Source organism: Phascolarctos cinereus, unplaced genomic scaffold (genome assembly GCF_003287225.1).
Source record: "Phascolarctos cinereus isolate Bilbo 61053 unplaced genomic scaffold, phaCin_HiC Scaffold_2;HRSCAF=192, whole genome shotgun sequence".
NCBI classification, from domain to species: Eukaryota; Metazoa; Chordata; class Mammalia; order Diprotodontia; family Phascolarctidae; genus Phascolarctos; species Phascolarctos cinereus.
The window spans coordinates 186,810,445-186,830,012 of NW_027555625.1; the positions used below are offsets into that span (position 1 = coordinate 186,810,445).

At 34.6% G+C, this 19,568-nt stretch overlaps 1 protein-coding gene across 2 annotated transcripts in view; it reads right to left on the reverse strand.

Moving 5' to 3' along the window:
• SH3YL1 (SH3 and SYLF domain containing 1) overlaps positions 1–19,568 on the reverse strand; it is a 52,297-nt gene that overhangs the window by 25,965 nt on the left and 6,764 nt on the right. For both annotated transcript variants that reach the window (XM_020965866.2, XM_020965868.2), the window contains exons 2-3: positions 7,138–7,248; positions 5,372–5,485 (exon numbers count right to left, since the gene is read on the reverse strand). In XM_020965866.2, the coding sequence (XP_020821525.1) occupies positions 5,372–5,485; positions 7,138–7,248 (225 nt within the window). The remainder of the gene's footprint in view (positions 1–5,371; positions 5,486–7,137; positions 7,249–19,568) is intronic.

Here is a 19,568-nt window from a genome sequence, read left to right on the forward strand (position 1 = left end):
CAGAGAAACTCCAGAGTTCTTACTACTCTTTAACCTTCCAACTGCAACCAGCCTGACAATTGAGGGTCAAGCCAGAGTGGGGCAGAAGGCCTTGGGAACGGATAACTCATATTCAGAGAAATGCTCTGAGTCTTATTTCCCTGAATACTTTTTTTTAAGCCAATCTCTATTTAGGTTGGTTTCATTTCTGAGTTATCTACTGAAGAGGTTCTGGGAGAGAAATGTGTGTCTTTTTCTGGAACAGTATAATTCAGAGACACTCAGGTTGTCCCAGTCCTTAATGGGTTGATTTTTTTCATCCATTGTGAATATAACCTGGCTTTAAAGCACCAAAGAGCCAAACAAAGAGGCTATTGCTGCTTTAAATGCCCCCTCAGCTTCCTCTTCTTCCTTTCCATTTCCAGTGTCTTGGATATCATGGTTCTGTGGGCTTTGAGGTAATAAAGTTTTCAATCATATGGATGAGGATAGTTGATGGAAATCAACTTCATAAGGCTCAAAGAACATGCCAGTCAGTAGGTACTAAAACTGATTCTATTTTATGGGCAATTAAAAAAAAAGTGACCCAGTGCTACTTAGGTGATTATGGATTGATAGAAAGAATGACTACTTAACACTGTGTGACTACATGGAGGGAAGATTTGGCACAAGTTTGGAAGAAGAATGACTTTCTGGCTTATTCTTTTGAAAGAGGACACACACACACACATCCAGATCCCCTTCAGGTCAAGACCAAATGAGAAATAGAACAGACTTTAGAAGATAGGACGTGAAAAGGAACCAGTGCCTCAATATTTCCCTGATTTCTAGCTTGCTTCTCTGGAAACTTTAGAGAATTCCCCTTCGGTGAGATCAGAAATTTTCTCTAAGGTGAGCTGATGCTATAAAGTTTCCTACTGAGAATGACATATAATAATTTGTTCAGCCATTCCCCAGTTGACTTCAAACTAAGGAATTATACTTTGTCACTCAAAAAATGTATATAATAATTGTATATAATTAATATATAATTTGTACATATATACAAATATAATATATACATAATATAATTGTATATAAAAACTTATAATTTTTTATATAAACATTTTTATACATATGGGTGTTTTTCCTCTTCTTTTGATTTCTTAGGGGTACAGGTGTAGTAGTGATATTGCTGGGTGAGAGGGTATGTACTATTTATTGATTTTGGCAGCAAAGTTCCAAATCACTTTTCAGAATTGCTGTAAGAATCCATAACTCTAACAATAAGCCATTAATATGCCTGTTATCTCTTAGTTCCTCCAACATTTTTTATTTTCATTTTTTTTCATCTTTTCTAATCTTATGGGTATTCAGTAGAAGTTCAGGGTTTCTGTAATTGACATTCTCTATTTATTAATGATTTGGTGCATATTTTTATAACTTGTTGATAGGGGAGAAGAAGAGGAAAATAAGAGGAAAAGGAAAAGATGAAGAGGAGGAGAAAAAAGAGGAAGGGAGGTAATGATAATAGCTCCCAATTACCACAACCTTGAGAGATATAATGCAGGTGTCATCCCACTTTCAGTGTCATTTCATCATCCCTCATAAAAATCACCATATGTGCTCTTTTTAGCTTCTGGCCAAGATGGCTACTTGAAATGAAGGCAGCATCCATGTACTTACATCAGCAAAATTCTGAAATTTGCAGCAGACTGACTAATGACCAAGAAAATCAATGACAACTATAGTGACTTCTTGACTGCCAGTACCAGATATCATCTAGAAGCCCAAGCACAACAGAAAAGGCTTCAAGCAAATCCAGGTGCAGAACAAGGTAGCCCCCAGCATTACCACAGATGTGCCAGGAACACAATTTGCTCCAGAGGAAGCAAGAGTAGAGGATTACTTAAGCAAAATCCCAGGGTATTCAGAAAGCCTCTGGACGACCAGAAAGCCCCCACCGTGTGGATCTTTGGAAGCTCATGGGAGTAGTCAGCTATTAGTGCAGTGCAGTGCATCAGCGCAGACTAAGACACCCAAAGCCTAGGGACTCTGAGGTGCCAGAGAAGTCCCTGAGGATTCAGCACACTAAATCCCAAAGGTCTTGAGGGACCTAACCCTGATATGTGGTCAGCATAGGAACCAAGGTAACCCAGAGGGAATCCAAAAGTACATCGTTGAGAAAAGCCTACACTCAGGAACAATAAGCAGTATAAAAAGTTGTAGACCTAGAGATCCCCCCAAAGAAAGAAAGGGTTAACTCCTTTAAAAACTGCAATGAATACTCAAAGAAAAAAATGGATTTTCCATGAGGACTACATGAATACACACACACACACACACACACACACACACACACACATATATATATATATATATATATATATACACACACACACACACACACACACACACATACATAAATGAACAAGAGATTTTAAATATGAAATAAAGGCTCTGAAGAAAAGAATGGAAGTATAATCAACAGATGAGAAAACAAAGTGGTAAATCTTAAAATAGAAATGGACTCCCTAAAAGCAAGAATAGATCAAACAGAAATTAGTGAGTTCATGAGACAGCAGGAAATATTAGAAGAGAATCAAAAAATTTTTGTAAAAAAGAAAATATATCTAACATGAAAAACAAGTGACCTAAAAAATAGTTAAAGAAGAGAAAAATCTAAGAATCATTGGGTGCTTTGAAAACTTGTTTGAAGAAAAAATCCTGAAAAGTGCACCTTAAGAAATCGTAAATGAAAACCACTTATGGCACGTGAAGGTATAAAAATGAAATTCCATTTATCATTTACTGAAAAGGAACTCCAAAAGAAAAAGTTCTAGGAGTATCACAACCAAAATCTAAAACTACCATGCAATGAATGCATCCAGAAAGAAGCAATGTAAGCACAGAGGAACCAAGTTAGGATCAGTGAAGACATGAGAGCTTCTACCATAAATGAGAGCTTGGAATACAATATTGCAAAAAAGCAAATGATGGGCTTAAAACCAATAAAAGCTTCATCTTCCAAGTGAGTATAATTCTACATGAAGAAAAAAAAATAGACTTTTATTGGGATAGAGGACTTACAAGCATTTCTGATGAAAAGACCAGAGCTGAATACAAACTTTGAAATACGAACATAAACCAAATGAAACCTAGGAAAATAAGCATATTTGAGCAATTGGAAAGACCTCTGTGACAATGTAGTGCTAATATTCTAATAGGGGAAGAAAAAGCAAGTGTTCCTTCAGAACTTTAGTGTCCTCAAGTATACTGAATGAGTTAAATAAGTGAAACAGAGATCCTATATGTGGATTGGTTCTGTTCTGAAGTTTTTGAGAAAGAAAAGAGAAGCAAAGGTAAAAGCAACAGATTGTATAGAAAGGAGGTGGAATTTGCTATTTCTTTTCATTGGGGTACATGAGACAAAGAGTATACATAGAGGAAGGGTAGGGGAAGTAGGCAACAGATAAATCTCATTCTTATCTGAAATGAAAAAAGGGGGGGAAGGTTGAAGACAGAGTTTTGTGTCAACCTACATAAAATTCAACAGGTAAAAAAAATAGAGATGGAACAGTTAACAAGGAGAATAACACTGGGGAGGGAATGGTCACTTCCCCAGTCGGGGGAGGATAGCAAAGGTAGGATTAAAAGAGAGAGAAAAAGAGAATGGCGAGGAACTAGAATCTAAGAGGATGCCTCAAATTTCCTCTTAGGGAATGGCTGAAGAAACTGTCATATGTGAATGTAACAGACTATTATTTTTGAAATAAAAAATTATGAAAGAGATAATTTCAGAGAATTCTGGGTGTTATAAACTGATGAAGAGCAAAGTGAACAGAACCAGGAGAACAATTTAAACTAATATATCAACACTAAAGACAAAAATATTGAAAGACTTAAGAACTTTGATAAATGCAGTGGTCAACCATGTCTCCAGGAGACATGTAATGGAGACGTGAAAATACATGTTACCTACCTCCTAAAATAGAGATGATAGACACAAAGTACATATAGAGACATACTTTTTTTTAACATGGAAAACAAAAACAAAAATAACTTAGATTTCTTACATAACTCAGTCAGTACTTTGCTAAACTTATGTACCAAATGCTAAAAAGAGGTACAGTAAAATTGTCGACTCTCCAAAAAAAAAATTTCTCTATTACTAACAAAGAAATAGAGTATTTAAGCCTGAACTCAAAGACAAGATTAGACTCTATACCCCTGTCGCTTCTTACTGGGGGGTACCTGACGATTATCAAATTCAAGTTGGGTGATGTTGGAAAGCTCTAAAAAGAAAGGGACAGTATATAAGTATGTTTCCTCTAAAAGTGCTAGAGTCTGTAAGTGTATGACAGAGCTCAGCTGTTTCATCCCTACCCCAAGCCTTATTCCTTAACCCAAGGATTATTCCCTTTGGGGAATAGTAAAGACTATTTTGACAGCTTATGCCCTTTTCTTCTTTCCTTTTCTCGCAAGGAATGTTTCAGGGCCAGGTGCCAAATATTGAAGGCCTTGGGAAGTCCAGGAGGCAAAAGAGTGTAGCTAAAAGAATGCCGGATTTAGAGTTAAATGATATCTGTTAATATCCCTGCTTGGCTATTACTACCTATATGACTTCAGACAAGTCATTACCCTCACTAGGCTTTACTTTCCTCATTTGTAAAATGACCAACTCTACAGTCCTTTCCTCAACCTGTGCTCTTTCCCAATATGTGCAGTTTTCTATGTTCAACTGATGTTTCATCTTATATTCATATCTGTAAAAACGGCTAACTCTACCATTAATCATCAACATCAAGAAAAAAAATTACATGAGAGGAAATATTAATGGAAGAAATATTTATTAAGAGCAACACACCCATAGCATTTGTTTCTAGAGATTTATGCAAAACACAAACATTAAGGCTTTTTCCACGTAAAAATACAATTGTAGCCTTTCACTTAAGCAGTGACACAGTTCAGCCTGAGTAGAAAGAAACCAAAATATCATAGTGTTACATTCTTCAATAGAAATGGCAAAAAAGGCTACAGATGGCTCCTTATTTTCAACTCTACTTTTAGAAAAGAATTATTAGTTTTACTGTGATACTAAGAATGTGCATTTGACATAAGAAATCCAAAGACCAAATTTTATGCTTAAATATTTTCACAGTTGGAAGAATTACAAAATTTAAGTGAAATTTAAAGTAAGATCCAGTCATTGGATCCCTAAGAACGTTAAGAGGCAGGAAACATCGTTCTCTTCTTGGTAGGTTTATTCATACACGAAACTGAGCTGCACTGAATAATCCAATTGGAGGTTATATAAGGAAACCTGTCATACTCCTATGAAATCTGCCCAAGATGGAAATAGAAAAGGGAAGAGCATGCTTTAATTTCTCTAAGTAGACAAATATCAACTTACTTCCATCTGGAAGGCGAGCCAATACAATCCCACTGCCTCCTCGAGCAGTGACCAGAAATCCAGCTTTTATCACTGATAGGATGGCAAGACCTTTAGCCTTGGCAATTACATGGGCTGCAAACATTTAAAGGGTAAGCAGGTAAGTCATTATCAATACATATTCTTCAATAAACAAGCATACAATCTAAAATTATAAATGGGGTTGTGAACCCCAGCACACACATATTTAGACATTTGAATGACTAGCTTTTGGGGGTCCTAATTAAGAATCTTAATGAAGTATATAAGTCATGAATTAAAGCTCAAATTTATAAAAACAGATGGTCATGAAGACTCTGTAGTCCTACCTCTTTTTCTCTGGTTATTTTTATGTAGCTAAATTTAACATCATAAATGTTTTAGAATCCTGTAATTACCATGCAGAGTTAGATATTTTGGCTCAGAGTAGGGTTTGATTGCTTCAGTCTATAGGCAGTAGAATAAACTTTTTAAGGATTTCAATTAATTCAGAAATTAACTCCAAACAGAAAATTCAAACTATTTCCAAAAAAAAAAAGATTCTCAAAGTATTAATGGAATTTTTCCATGAATCTCAAGGAACAAGGAAGCTGGCTCAGAAAGACTGAATTAAGGGCAAAACTAGGCTCAGTTTTGGATTTAGAGACCCTTTAAGCTAGTCAAACTACAAACATTTGGAAACATTATGTAAATTAAATTTGGGGATATTACTTTACATAAGGATTTTTAAATTTTATGAAAATTAGGAAAAAATTTAGAAAGACAGATTTTTTTCTTTATAAAAGGGTTATGAAAAGTTTACAACATGATTCCTGTAAGTAATTAGCATTTACACTAGGTGGCCAGTCCCATTAAATAGCAAGCAGTATCTTACTTAAACTTTGTGATCCCTACAGTACATTGCTCTGATGAAGTAGGTAGTTAATAAATGCTTCTTGAATGAATATGTAATTAAATTTCATGAAAAAAGTTGACTCACATGTCTTTCTTAATGTATTACATAGGTACACCCATGTAACTACAGCATAACATGTCTTTCTTAATATATTACAGTCAGATACATGATGTACAATACAGCATAACATATATGTTCTACAGCTTAGGGGTGAGATAAAGCATTAATTTCCTAAACAATAAGCTCAGAGTATATTTCCATTCTATGAATCCTCCATATGCTTCCAGTCAAATCAAGTTCACCAGGTATTTAGATACATGGGATCCATGGTTTGAATAGCATAACATAGGTGTTACCTTTGTTACTAAACAGCAGTGCTATAAGGAGCTATATTATATCTCCATGTAAAGACAGAGAGAGAAGGAAGGAAGGAGAGAGGGAGATGAGAGAGAAAGGAAAAAAGAAATGAAAAGAGAAGAGAGGAGGGGAAAGGAGTGGAGAGAAGATAAGAGGAGGAGAGAAGAAAAGAGAGAAGAGGGAAGAGGAAAAGAGAAGATGGGGGGAGAGAAGAGGAGAGGAACTCCATAGACCCTTCTGGGTTACTTCAAAAGCCAACCAGTATTTCCAAATCACCAAACAAGGAGACTTTCTAGCTTCATAACTCCCAAATTACTAGTGACTACTTCAGTAAAGATTATTAAGCTGCCTTCCTCATCTATACATAGACTTTATTAATCTAACAGACTAGGTACAAAAATTAAATAACCTATCACATAAAATCACAAAGCTAAAAGGAACTTGCAAAGGAAAATTCATTTTCTAAAGAAATTTTAGGAAAGCTTTATTTACTAACGAGGAATGATCTTATCAGGTCCATTTCCAGAAGTTATTTCTGTGAATTCTCTCAATATTTTGGCAGCTTTTTTTGCTTCTGATTTCAAGTTGGATGGTATAGGGTTATTCACTGAAAGGCAAAAATACATTTTAATTTATAAAAGGAAATGAACAAAATCAGTAGAAGACTTAATAGAAAGTTATGTTTTTCTCTTATATAAACTAAGATTTTGCACCATTTTCCAGAATGGTGAGCAAAAGTATAAGTTTTTCTAGTAATTCACTGCTTCATCTCCCTGTTTTACCTTCAATTAGTTGATGCCACTGAGACACAGATACTGGGAAGCTTTGAGTATGAACTCAAGAGACCTATTCATTGACTTATCAAAGCATTGGATTATTATTACAAAATTATTAAACAAAAATCAAAATTCATAATTTGTTTATAGGACTCCAAAACTAGTGTTATATTTAATAATCTTAGTTAAAACTCACTGACATATATATACAGTCTTAAATTATATAAATAATATAGGTAGGTACATAAATCAAATAGTTCCTGTATTCTGAAATAAATAGCATCACAGAGCTAAAAGGGACTATAAAGGCTATCTTATACAATCTTCTCATTTTACCCTCATATTTCCATGGACCTATGATTTCACCAACAAGAATATTCTTTATGATGATTTAGATCACAAACTGATAACTCTCACCTTGGGCAACCCTTGTCATTGTCCTCCTATAAATTCTTTTTGTAAATTGCCTTTGTATTGTGAAGTTAATCATAATGATACAAACATTTCAATATACAATGACAAGAAAGAGGGTGATAGAACTTTGAATAACTGTTATGTACAAATATATATATATATATATATATATATATATATATATATATATATATATATAATAGAACAGGATACAGCTAAATTCTTCTTAGTATGAGTAATGAATCCCTTGAAGAGGATATATTATTCAAACTTGTACCACATATTTCTACTGGTCTGAAAACAATGATATTTATATAATTTATATAATTATAACCTCGAACAATGCTAACGCTTTGCAAACACTTTGGGGATTCATTATTTTTAATAATTGAGAATAAGATGTAGTAGGAAATTTGTTCTAATTGTGTTCCCTTTTGTACACTTAAATTTTTTTCTTCTGTGATCAAATATTTTGTTTTTTCCCCTTATATATCAATCTTAACTAACTAACCTATCGGCCTCATTTCAAAGTAAAAAGCCTTCCTCACAACAAATATGTATAGTCAAGCAAAAGAAATCAATACATTGATCATATATAAGATTTCAGCCTATACCAGAAGACTCCATTATCTCTCTAACAGGAAGTGAAATAGATTATTTCATTATCAAACTTAGGAAGTCATGATTTAATAGAACACTCTGTACCAAAATGACTTTAATAATTGGAGAAATCATAATTGTTCGTGGTTAGATCATGCCATTGTAATGCAAATGATTATACTACCTAAATTAATTTATTGATTTGATGTGTGACAATCAAACTACTAAGAGATGCTTTATAGAACTTGGAAAAAAATGATAAAATTTAACTACAACAAGAAGAGGTAAAAAATCTCAAGGGAAATAATGGGGAAAAGGATGACTTAGGGAAGTCTAGCCATATCAGATCTCAAAGTATACTACAAAGCAATTAACATAATTTAGTACCAGTTTAAAAATAGAATGGAACAGACTACATAAACAAAATCAAGAAATTATCAAATGTAGTAGCATTCAGTATACCAGAGGACAGCAGGAAAGCTGTAAAGCAGTCTGGCAGAAATCAGGTTTAGAACAACAATCAATACCATACACCACAATGAACTTCAAAGAATATATGGCCTAAATATAAAAGGTCATATCCTCTTAATAAATAGAGAAGGTACTTTTCACAATTATGGTGAGGGGTAAAACTTTAATTAAATAAAATTGAAAATCTTCTGCTCAAGTAAAATAAATTCAGTTAGAAGTAGGAGGTTAAAAAATTGGGAATATATTTAAAGAAAATGTTTCTGAACAATGTCTGATAACATGAGCTACATAAAGAATTAATACATATATAAAAAGAGGAGCCAGGAGCCATTCTTCATAGATAAGAGGTCAAAGGATATGGCTAGTTTGTTCTCAAGTGAGGAAACACAAACTTCCATAAATGTGTCATTGGAAGCCTTGCTACTGTAAGGATACCAATGGCATATGTGTGCTTTGTATAGGTTATCCTTTACTCTCACTACTTGGTGGCACACTTTCTTTTCTGGTTAAACATCTAATCAGATCCAATTCAATAAGCACTTGTTAACCATTCACTATGAGTATAAGCAAAGTACTACTGTGCTTTATCTCTCTAGAGACACCCTTTATGCTGCTTCCGGATATTCTCTAACTGGTAATATGTTGCAGCTTACTCGTGTTCCTTCTTATGCTAACCTATTGCCCTTTGGGTAGACTTCAACTAATTCTTGGGAGACTGGTATTCCAAGACTCATAGCCATTACATACAATAGCACCAAAATAACATTGATGTTAAAAAAAAAGTTTGCTTCTGGGAGAAGCTTGGGATCCCCAAAAGCACTGGGTAATTTTCCAAAAAGCTTCCTCCAAAAGCTTACTCTCTTCTTGCTCAATTCTAAACACAATTTGTCATCTATTCCCAGAATGAATGCAATTTATATGTACTGATAGACACAACTCTATGGTTATCTATGAAACTACATATGATAGTCGGGGCAATTAAATTCATTTCAGAAATGTTAAATGACTTGCTCTAAGTCACACAGTTAGTTAAAAGTAGAGCTGGATCTTGAACCCAGGTCTCAACTTTCTGCCAAGTGTACTTCCCACTGTCTATAAGGAAATGTTAAATCTAAAAGGGAAAGTATGGAATGGTACTTTATGTATTTAAAAGTATAGGGCCAGCTAGATGGCTCAGTGGATAGAGTGTTGGGCCTGCAGTCAGAAAGACCTGGGTTCAAATCTAGCCTCAGACACTTAGTCGTTGTGTGATCTTTAGCAAGTCACTTACCCTATTTGTCTTAATCCACTGGAGAAGGAAATGGCAAACTACTCCAGTATCTTTGCCAAGAAAACTCTATAGACAGTCACAAAAAGTCAGACCTGACTGAACAACAATGTTTTGAAGTGCTTTTAAATACATATTTTATTTGGTAAAGTGGGGATAATATTATTCACCTAGAGCAGTCAAATAACATTCCCAACAAAACTACTCTTGAGTTCTTGTCTGATAGTGTATCCACTGCACACGAAAACATATTTAAGATAAATGTGTGAAACATACTAGGGTGCAATCACCCCTACATACTGAGGACATTTGATGCTAAGAAAATCTTTTCATCTAAGTCAAATTATATAACTGATTGACTCACAGATAAAGGGGTGCTAACTGAAATAATTCAAGCCTAAATGTGGTCACAACTGGGTAGAAATTTGCAATATCCTATTGGCAAAGTTCAGGAATATATGTGTGTGTGTGTGTGTGTGTACATATGTTAATATATAACACATATGCTTTTGACAATGGTGACATTTTTATTATTATTTTAAATATAAATCTAAAAATGTTTAATGGTTACAATGAATTTTACTTATGTCATCTAGGCAGTGTGGTACAATGGAAATAATATAAATAATATTGACTATAGAGTCTCAAAACCTTGGTTCAAATGTCCCCCCCAATATTACTATGTGGCCATGGGCAAGCAACTTATCTTCCCTGTGTAATCAACAGGTTATGCTAGACAGCATCTAAGGCTTGTTTCAACTCTAATTTATCCTCTTATAGCTCCATGATCCTCAAAAATGGCCTTTTGGAGATGGTTAATGCAAACATATTCACTTTGTAGACGAGGAAATTGCAGCCTGAAAAAATGAAGGAATTTGACCATGGTCACACATGTACCAAATGGCAGAAGCATGTAGGGTTTGAAACCAGTGCTCTTTCCACTTACTGTGCTACATATGCAACCATGAGGTATATAATTTAGGGTCATTACCATAATATTTCAAGGCCTGAAGTAATTTTTTTCTGTTTTGTTTTAGAGAAATTATGCTGCTTTTGTGTCATAAGGAATATTGCTGTTAGCAGCAGGAAAAGTTGCACAAAACCACTTCCATTTACTTCCTTCCAATGTCAAATATACTTACAGAATATGAGTGATATATTCCTGGGAACAAGCTGAGGTAGATGGGTAAAGTGGGAGAGGAAGGACAAGTAGAAAAAAGACATGTGTTAGTCAGATTTAATAAAATCAATTGCTCAAGAAGCTTTAGGGAAGAAAAGTGGTGAAGAAATGCACAGGGTAGAAAATAAATTTGTTTTAAGAACATTTTAAGCCCACTCATCTTTGCCCCTGTGTTATTTGAATCACCCCCTGAAGTTGTCTTCCAAGTGCCATTTTAAGTCATTAGGACTTTAAAAATTCTTTTCCTGGTTATATCTCCTTACTGCAAGCTAAGAGATCCACATTCCACTTTTCTTAGCAGAAATTGACCTGTGCCCTTAAAATTGCTGTTGTTTAATCAATTAGTTGTGTTCAACTCTTCATGAATCAGTTTGGGGTTTTCTTGGAAAAAACACTGGAGAGGTTTGCCATTTTTCTCTTGAGGACCTTAAAATGCTATCAATTGATTTTTTTGCTAATGAAATGATATTTTAAATCCTCTAGCAGATCTTGTGAAATTTTTTAAATAACTGACTAAATTCCAAATATTCTTCAAAATAAATAGCTTGTCCATTTCACTATTCTATAAATCCTAATTTTATAAAAAAGAATTCCCTTAAAGTAAGGTACAACTATATTAAAACTTCACTTTTCCATATGTATCTCCTAATTAATGCTTAAATCCATTTCTCAGGACTTCATCAAATTAGATTTCTCATAGCCTTTTTATGTCTAAGTTAACTAGGAAGCCCTAATGATGCCAAATACCTGAAACCTTAAAATCTTTTGAGAACTATATACCCTCTTTTAGAATGGGGAAACTGGGGCAGAAATTATCTGAAGTCAACCGAGGGTAGATAAATACTGATACACAAACAGAATCTAAAATTTCTCCTTTAAAAAAAAGTGCTAATTTATTCAACTGTTATCTTTGCCAGTCTAAGAAAAAAATAGAAGCCAACAAAATTCCCAGCCTTATATTTTTACAGTCAGATAAAAGAAATAGAGAAAAGAAAGTTTAAGTCAGAGGCTGACCTGGGTTCAAATCTCATTTCTACCACTTAGAAGCTTTGTGACTTTATGCAAGTTACTCTCTTTGGGCTTCAATTTCTTCATCTATAAAACTGAAAGTGTTGGATTTCGTAAGGTGATCTCTAAAGGTCCTTTCTGTCTCAAAACTTTGAGTACTTGCATCCTTGGGCTTTCTTATGAGAGGAAGGATTGTTCCTTTGGTTTTGAGTTTCTTATTCTCTTTTTGTCTTGCCTTGTGTTACACAATTTTTTAAATTTCATATTCTATTAGTGGCCAAGTAAAAGGTTTAGTAAGAAGCAATCAGAAGATAATTTCCAATATGTAATTGACTTGTTCTGAATGTTGGAATTAGAGAGCAAAAGCTCAGCAAGAGGGCAAGTTTAACTACAACTTAACTGCTAGGAAGTGGAGAAGGTACAGAATTCATGGGAGTAAAACCCAGCAAAAAGAGGCTCTTACAGGAAATGGACTAAATGCTTAACTGTAAGTCGATAAGACTCACATTTTATTGTACATCTACTGATGTACAAATACTTCAATAGTCTGAAACAGTGGTTACCAAAATTTTTTAAAAAATTACTTAGCCTCTGCCTGGAAATCTACTTTCTTTAAATCTTTAAGGTTGTTGAGTTTGTTTGTTTGTTTTTAACTTGCATCATTTCAAATTTATATATTTATTTCTAAAATGACACATCTTAAATTTAGTAATTTACTGTAAATTTGTGGGGTTTTTCCTGAATTGAAATTTTGATGCAATATTCTATCATGTAACCATCATGTAACTGTTCAGTAGCCTATCGTAAACAAGTCATTAAACTCTTTCCTGCCAACACTTGCTTGTTAAGACATGTCAGTGGACTTGACCACTGATCAGTTACAACTTGAATTTTGTGTGTTTATTTAGAAAAAATGAAATCACTATGACTTTAACTCTGTTACACAACAGATGAAACATGTACAGTTTTTCAAAATTTTCTCATCTTCTTTCCTTATGCTTCCACCACCCCATTATTTTTATTCAATGCCCCCCAAATGTACCCAAGGCTACTACCACCCCCCTCCCCCATTGTTATAACACCTCCCAGGAGGCAGTATCTCCCACTTTGGGAACCTCAGCTAAAATTTGCATTATGAGTAACTAATATATTTTGTTTTCTGAGTTTTAAGTGAAAAGAATGAAGTGGCATGATCTATATTTGAATAGTTAGGCTGAGCACGACCTATATGTATGTATGTGTGTGTGTGTGTGGATGTGTGTGTGTATGCTGTTGCTTTTGGTTTTTTAAATAAATAAGTTTAAAAGTAAAAAAAAATATGTGATCTAATCATGGCCCTTGTTATAGAAAAAAGATAGAAGAAATGAGCTTTTTGCCTTCATGGTTTAGGATAAAGACTAAAATCTTCTTTTAAGAAATTTTAAAAATTAGCAAGCTTTCATTTTCTCTCCATCCCATTCCACTCCTCATTGAAAAAAAAATTGAAGAAAAAAAGATCTCTTGTAAGAAATATGCTTATCTGGAAACTAAGGGGGTACCTATCAATTTGAAAATTACTCCACAAATTATGGTACAAGACTAGAACTTTCTCATTTCAGATGCAAGGAGGTGTTTCACAACCCCAACCCAAATTAATGTTATAATCAAGATGCTCCTATACCCTGATACCTTTCTTGGGTGAGAATGCCTATTTAACTAGGTTTTTTTTAAATTAGATACCTACATTTAATTAATCAAAGAGTAATCTAGGAGCAAGGAGTTAAAGTATTTTCAGGCTTTGGATGAAATTAGATGAAATGAATTGGAATTGGCTGAAAGAATCAGACACACACACCTGTGTCTCTTTCTACATGAGAAGAAAGTTCCAGCAAGATCATTATGCCATAAATTGATTTGCAAATCAAGCTTCTGTAGTATTTTGAGTAGACAAATACTCTAAACCCATGCCCCACTCCCTCTACCTGTACCATAGGACTACAAGGGGTTGGGGAAAAGGGTGACCTCAGAGTGTCTCATTCCTCCTTTCCCCTTTATTGACTTTGTCATCATTAAGACTGGCACAGTAACAGACAACACATCCACCTAGGAACTGAGAGAAGATAAACTAGTTATGCAGAGATAAGTGTAATTTCAGGGTTCTACAAGGGTCTCAACTTTGTGGACCAGCATAGAACTGCACATAACTCAGAGTTACTCAGCAAAGGGGGGAAAAGATTTCCATCTAAGTTGGGACTGTGAGTTATCCTGTTAAATGTGCTCTCAAAGATTGAGCCAACTTTCCCTTGGACTCTATACGTTCTCATTAGAGAGTATGCCTACACCTTTTTGAAGAAAGTTTTTTGTATCAGCAATTCTTACTATACTCTCTTACTAAACATTCCCAAAAACTAATTAACCGTCTCTGGCTAATCGTTTTCAACTTACAGTCAATACCAGGGAATCAGGAGCTTATAGTACTAGAAAATATATCAAGCCCTTCAGGATGATGCCTAGAGATTTGAAGGGAGCAGCAGTTAGCCACCTCTGGGTTGAGGGAAGTTCAACAGTAGCTCTAGAGGGGGTTTTTTAGGTACATTTTCAATTTTGTAAAACTTTCTTTGGAAGTAACAAAAAAGAAAGGGAAAAAAGATCAGTTGCTAAGTGGAGGATGCTATGGGCATGACATATTGCATTGTATGTAGTCACCGTTTCTTTTACATGTTTGTGTTTTGGTTACAAGAGAAAGTTCTTATGAGGATGGGGTGTATCTGGAAATGACAGTGACATAAAATAGAACTCAATAAAAAAACTGGATAAAAAGTATAACTCTCCTTTTTTGTTTCTATTTTTTTAGCTCTTCTATACAAGTGCTCAAGGTTGTAGGTCTGGATTTCCATTAAAATATACAAAAATGTCATTTAATTTAAAATTTTATGGTGGGCTACATTAGTCAGTTGGACAAAAGAGAAGTTTTCTGATTTTCAAAACTATTTGACTAGGGATATGTTAGGCTAAGAGAGGAAGCAAATTCCACAGTTGAGAGCCCCCTACTGCAAACATCCTGCTGTAGCAAAGGTCATAGCCTCTTTCATAAACAGGGGTGGGGGAAAAAAATTCCATTTAGAAATTTGGATACAGACTTAGATACTTGTAGATCATAAAGCTTGGAGCTATGGGCTAAGTACATTCATCTGCTTGACTTAAGACTGTCCTAGATAAGGTCTGAGGTCTTTTCCACCTTTATATCTATCATATAATAAATTATCCTATCTACTGTCCTCTCATACAATGGTCTCAGCCATCAGACAATTATTTGACTTAACTAGATTAATCTCATAAGTACTTTTGTCAAGGCTTGCTGTACTTTTTTTTTTTTAAATCCATTTCTTAAAAATATCTTAGGCACCCCAATCATTGAGTTACATTGCTGGTTAAATCGTATCACTTGTCTGTAGTGATATATAGTACATTTTTCTCTAAACACTGAGAGCCTTTAATGTGGGTCTAATACTATGCTAATATGGTTCTGCCATTATTTCACTCTACACCAAAGGTTTTATACTAGGTGGATATTGGGAAGTCAGTAATAGTCTGGCTATTATAATCTCTTATGACTGCTTCAGAAAAATATGAGAGATTCCAATGAAACTACATACATTTGAAGTCATGAACAGTATCTGAACACACAGCAATTTTCTAAGAATCTTAATGTCAAAGATCAAGCAAATTCTCCATAAATATTTGGTTTCTTTTTTTAATGGAGAGGATAACTGCCAAACCTCAAGCTGAGTAACTTGAATTTTTAAAGTGTTCCTAAGAAAGGACCCTATCAAGCATCCAGAGTAGAAAAATGTACTTTGAAAACCTCAAGGCTAAATCAGTGAATGCAATGAAATTACTTGAATATTGTCTCTAGTACTTATAAGTAATAAAATCAGTGCCAATGACATGTTTACATGGGAGAATTGTAGGCTCATCCTATTGCCTATGGGCCTGTCCTTGTGCAAACTACCCGAGACAGAAGCACGGAACAATGGAACACTCCCCACCTTTACCTTCTTCTGCATTTCCCCTAGTTCTTAGTCCATAGCCATGTTTCCATTTTATATGCGAATGATGAGAGTAACAATAAATCATGTTTCTCTAGGGCAGAGGTTCTTAATCTAGGCTCTGTGAACTTTGTTGTTTTTAATATTTTGATAACTGCATTCCAAAATTAGGGCAGGTAGTGTTGCAGCGGATAGAGCACTGGACCCAGAGTCAGGAAGACTCACACAACTTCTTAAGTTCACATCTGGCCTCAGACACTTACCAGCTGTGTGATCCTGGGTTTGCCTCAGTTCCTCACCTATAAAATGAGCTGGAGAAGGAAATGGCAAACCCCTCCAGTATCTTTGCCAAGAAAACTCCTAATAGGGTGGTGAAGAGCTGTAGACAGCTCAAACAACTGAACAATAACAAACAACAATGTCAAAATAAATGGTTGCCTTTGTAATCTTATGTTTTGTTTTATCCATTTAAAAACAATCTGAGAAAAGGTTCATAGGTTTTACCAGACTGCTAAAGGAGACCAAGATACAAAGTTAAAAACTCCTTGTCTAGAGCTTCCAGATTTACAAAATAACTTTTCTTAGAACAAACCCTGAGGTAGCATGATGGTTGTTATGCCCATTTTAAGATAAAGAGGGAGTGAAGTGATTTATCATCACAGAACTAGACAAGCCAGTATCACCACAAGGAGTACTCCAAGCCCAGCATTTTTTCTTCTTACCACACCTCAGCAGAGTGTAGAGATTATCTGCCTTCTAATGAGGCCAATGAATTTGAGTCACATGAAAGTACCCTGAAATTTTTTAAAAAGGAACAATGAAATAGGTTTGCAAAAATAAGATAAATTAATACAATTTCTAAAGAGTAGTCAAAAGTTTTCCACGAGGTATGTAATAAGAAAATGATTTTAATCTGGCTATTTTGGATTAAAATTAATTCATTTACCTTGAGAAATTAATTTTGAAAACTTGTCTCTGAATTGTATGGCAAAAGTTAGCTCGCTAATTTTTAGAAAATTCTAATCTCCAATGTATCCTTGGTCTTTATACTTTGAATAATTTGTAGCTTGTAATGTGTCAATGAGAGATATATAGAGAATAGAGAAAGAATAATACCAAGGTAGAAGTGGAAAAAATGGCACAATGGACTATAAGTCCAGAGAAAAGGTTTCTTATCAAGGATCCAGCCAACTGTGAGAACTCAAGTAAACCATTCAGTGCCCTCTCTCCCAAACTATCTTGTATTTATCTATTTTGTAAACATTTGTATTTTGTAACTTTGTATTTATGCTGTAAGTATTTTATACTTAATTGTTTTTCCTCCATTAGAATATAAACTCACTGTGAGTAGAGATTATCTTATCCTTTATACTTACATCCTCAGCACAGTGTCTGGCATGCAATAGATATTTAATAAATACTTGTTGCCTGATAAATTTAATCTTTTGAGCCACCATTTCTTCATCTACAAAATGGGGGTGATTTCTGCTTCTCAAGGCTGTTATGAGACTCAAATGAGACTATGGATGTGCAAGCACTTAGGAAAGTATAAAAGAAGCACCATACAAGATAGAAAATAATATGATTAAATACAATCTTCATTTTAGCCTTTTAAATTAGTTGAGAGGGGCAGCTAGGTGGCACAGTGAATAGAGCTCCTGGCTTGGAATCAGGAATCTGGCCTCAGACACTTGACACTTACTAGCTGTGTGACCCTGGGTAAGTCACTTAACCCTAATTGCCTCACCAAAAAAGAGCAAAAAAGAATTAGTTGAGATATTGGCATAGTAACTCATCCTGTCTGGAAAGAGACATCATAATGACATTTAAATTAGTCATTGAATAAACAAGTCATATATAATCTTTTGTTTTGTAAAGCAGCTATATAATAAGATTGATGCTTTCCCCATCAACATTCTGAATGATACTTACTAACAGATCAAGTGGCCAGATGTTATAGGACAGATGATGGAACACAACATCTCTATATACATTCTCTAAAGAATTAAAAATTCTTAACTTAAGGCAATTACAAAGCTCATGATACAGATCACAATACATAACAAATAAGGAACTACAAAGTAAAGCTGAGGCTAAGAATGTTACAAAAGCATGTAGCATCAAAAAAGATGATGAGATTGGTATGTGTTGAGTGAAGGATAACTGATATGTCTGAAGTCCATGTGCTCCACTCACACTCTTGTAATATTAAGAGAAAGCAAGGGTGACTCCAAGCAGGTTGGTTGGATATAAATAATGGAAGGCCATGACTCTTGGGATGAATGGGTATAATGCACTGTGAGCTACATCACTGAAAGGAACATCCATATCTATGCATTCACAGATCTATTTGAGTATGTGTGTTGACCTGTATAATAAACATGAAAATAGGTATCCCAAACTACAGTGACTTTTCATTCACTTTTTCCCCCCATTTTGTTTTATGTTTTTTTCATGAGGTAGTAGGGGTAAGGAGGAAAAATAATCACTTTTCTGCATTAGGAAAGGTATTCCTGCAGCACATAATTTTATTCTTTGGTGAAATAGCCCAATTTAGAGCAATTATCTTGTGCTAAGGATAAGAGGAAATGTATTTTTTTTGGCTCTTAATTTATTCATGCTAACTGCTGTAAATGCAGCATGTGGGATTCACTCTGAGATCCAATAGGAACTGAAATCATCCAACTGTTTTTGCAAAGTCTCCCCCCCCCCCAGAGCACATTCTGTCAGAAGCCATCCCGGCACATTCATCTGAGCAATTCTATGAGCTGCTAGAGCTGAGTAACAATTAAATGATGTAGTCAGTGCTTGGAAAAGCTGTTTTCTTTCTTTTTTTGAGTTTAGCATAGGAGCACAAAAATATAGATTTCAAGGGATGCTAAATGGTAATAGCTTGGGGGAAAATTAATCTTAGAAATAAAAAGCACATTGCATGTTTACGTAGTTTGTATTTGAGCAAGAGCAGCTGCATGATATGACTGGATGTCATATTTATTTATATCATGTACTGAAAAGTCATTGGGGGAAAAAAATCAAAGAAATTTCAGAATGCTGAGGAAAGTACAAAGGTAGTCAAATGATAAAATATGCAGAGAGAGACTTGGAGGAAGGGGCATTTTACTGACAAAAATTATTTCTAATTGATATATTTTATGTTCTTTCATTCCAGTTGTCATATACAGG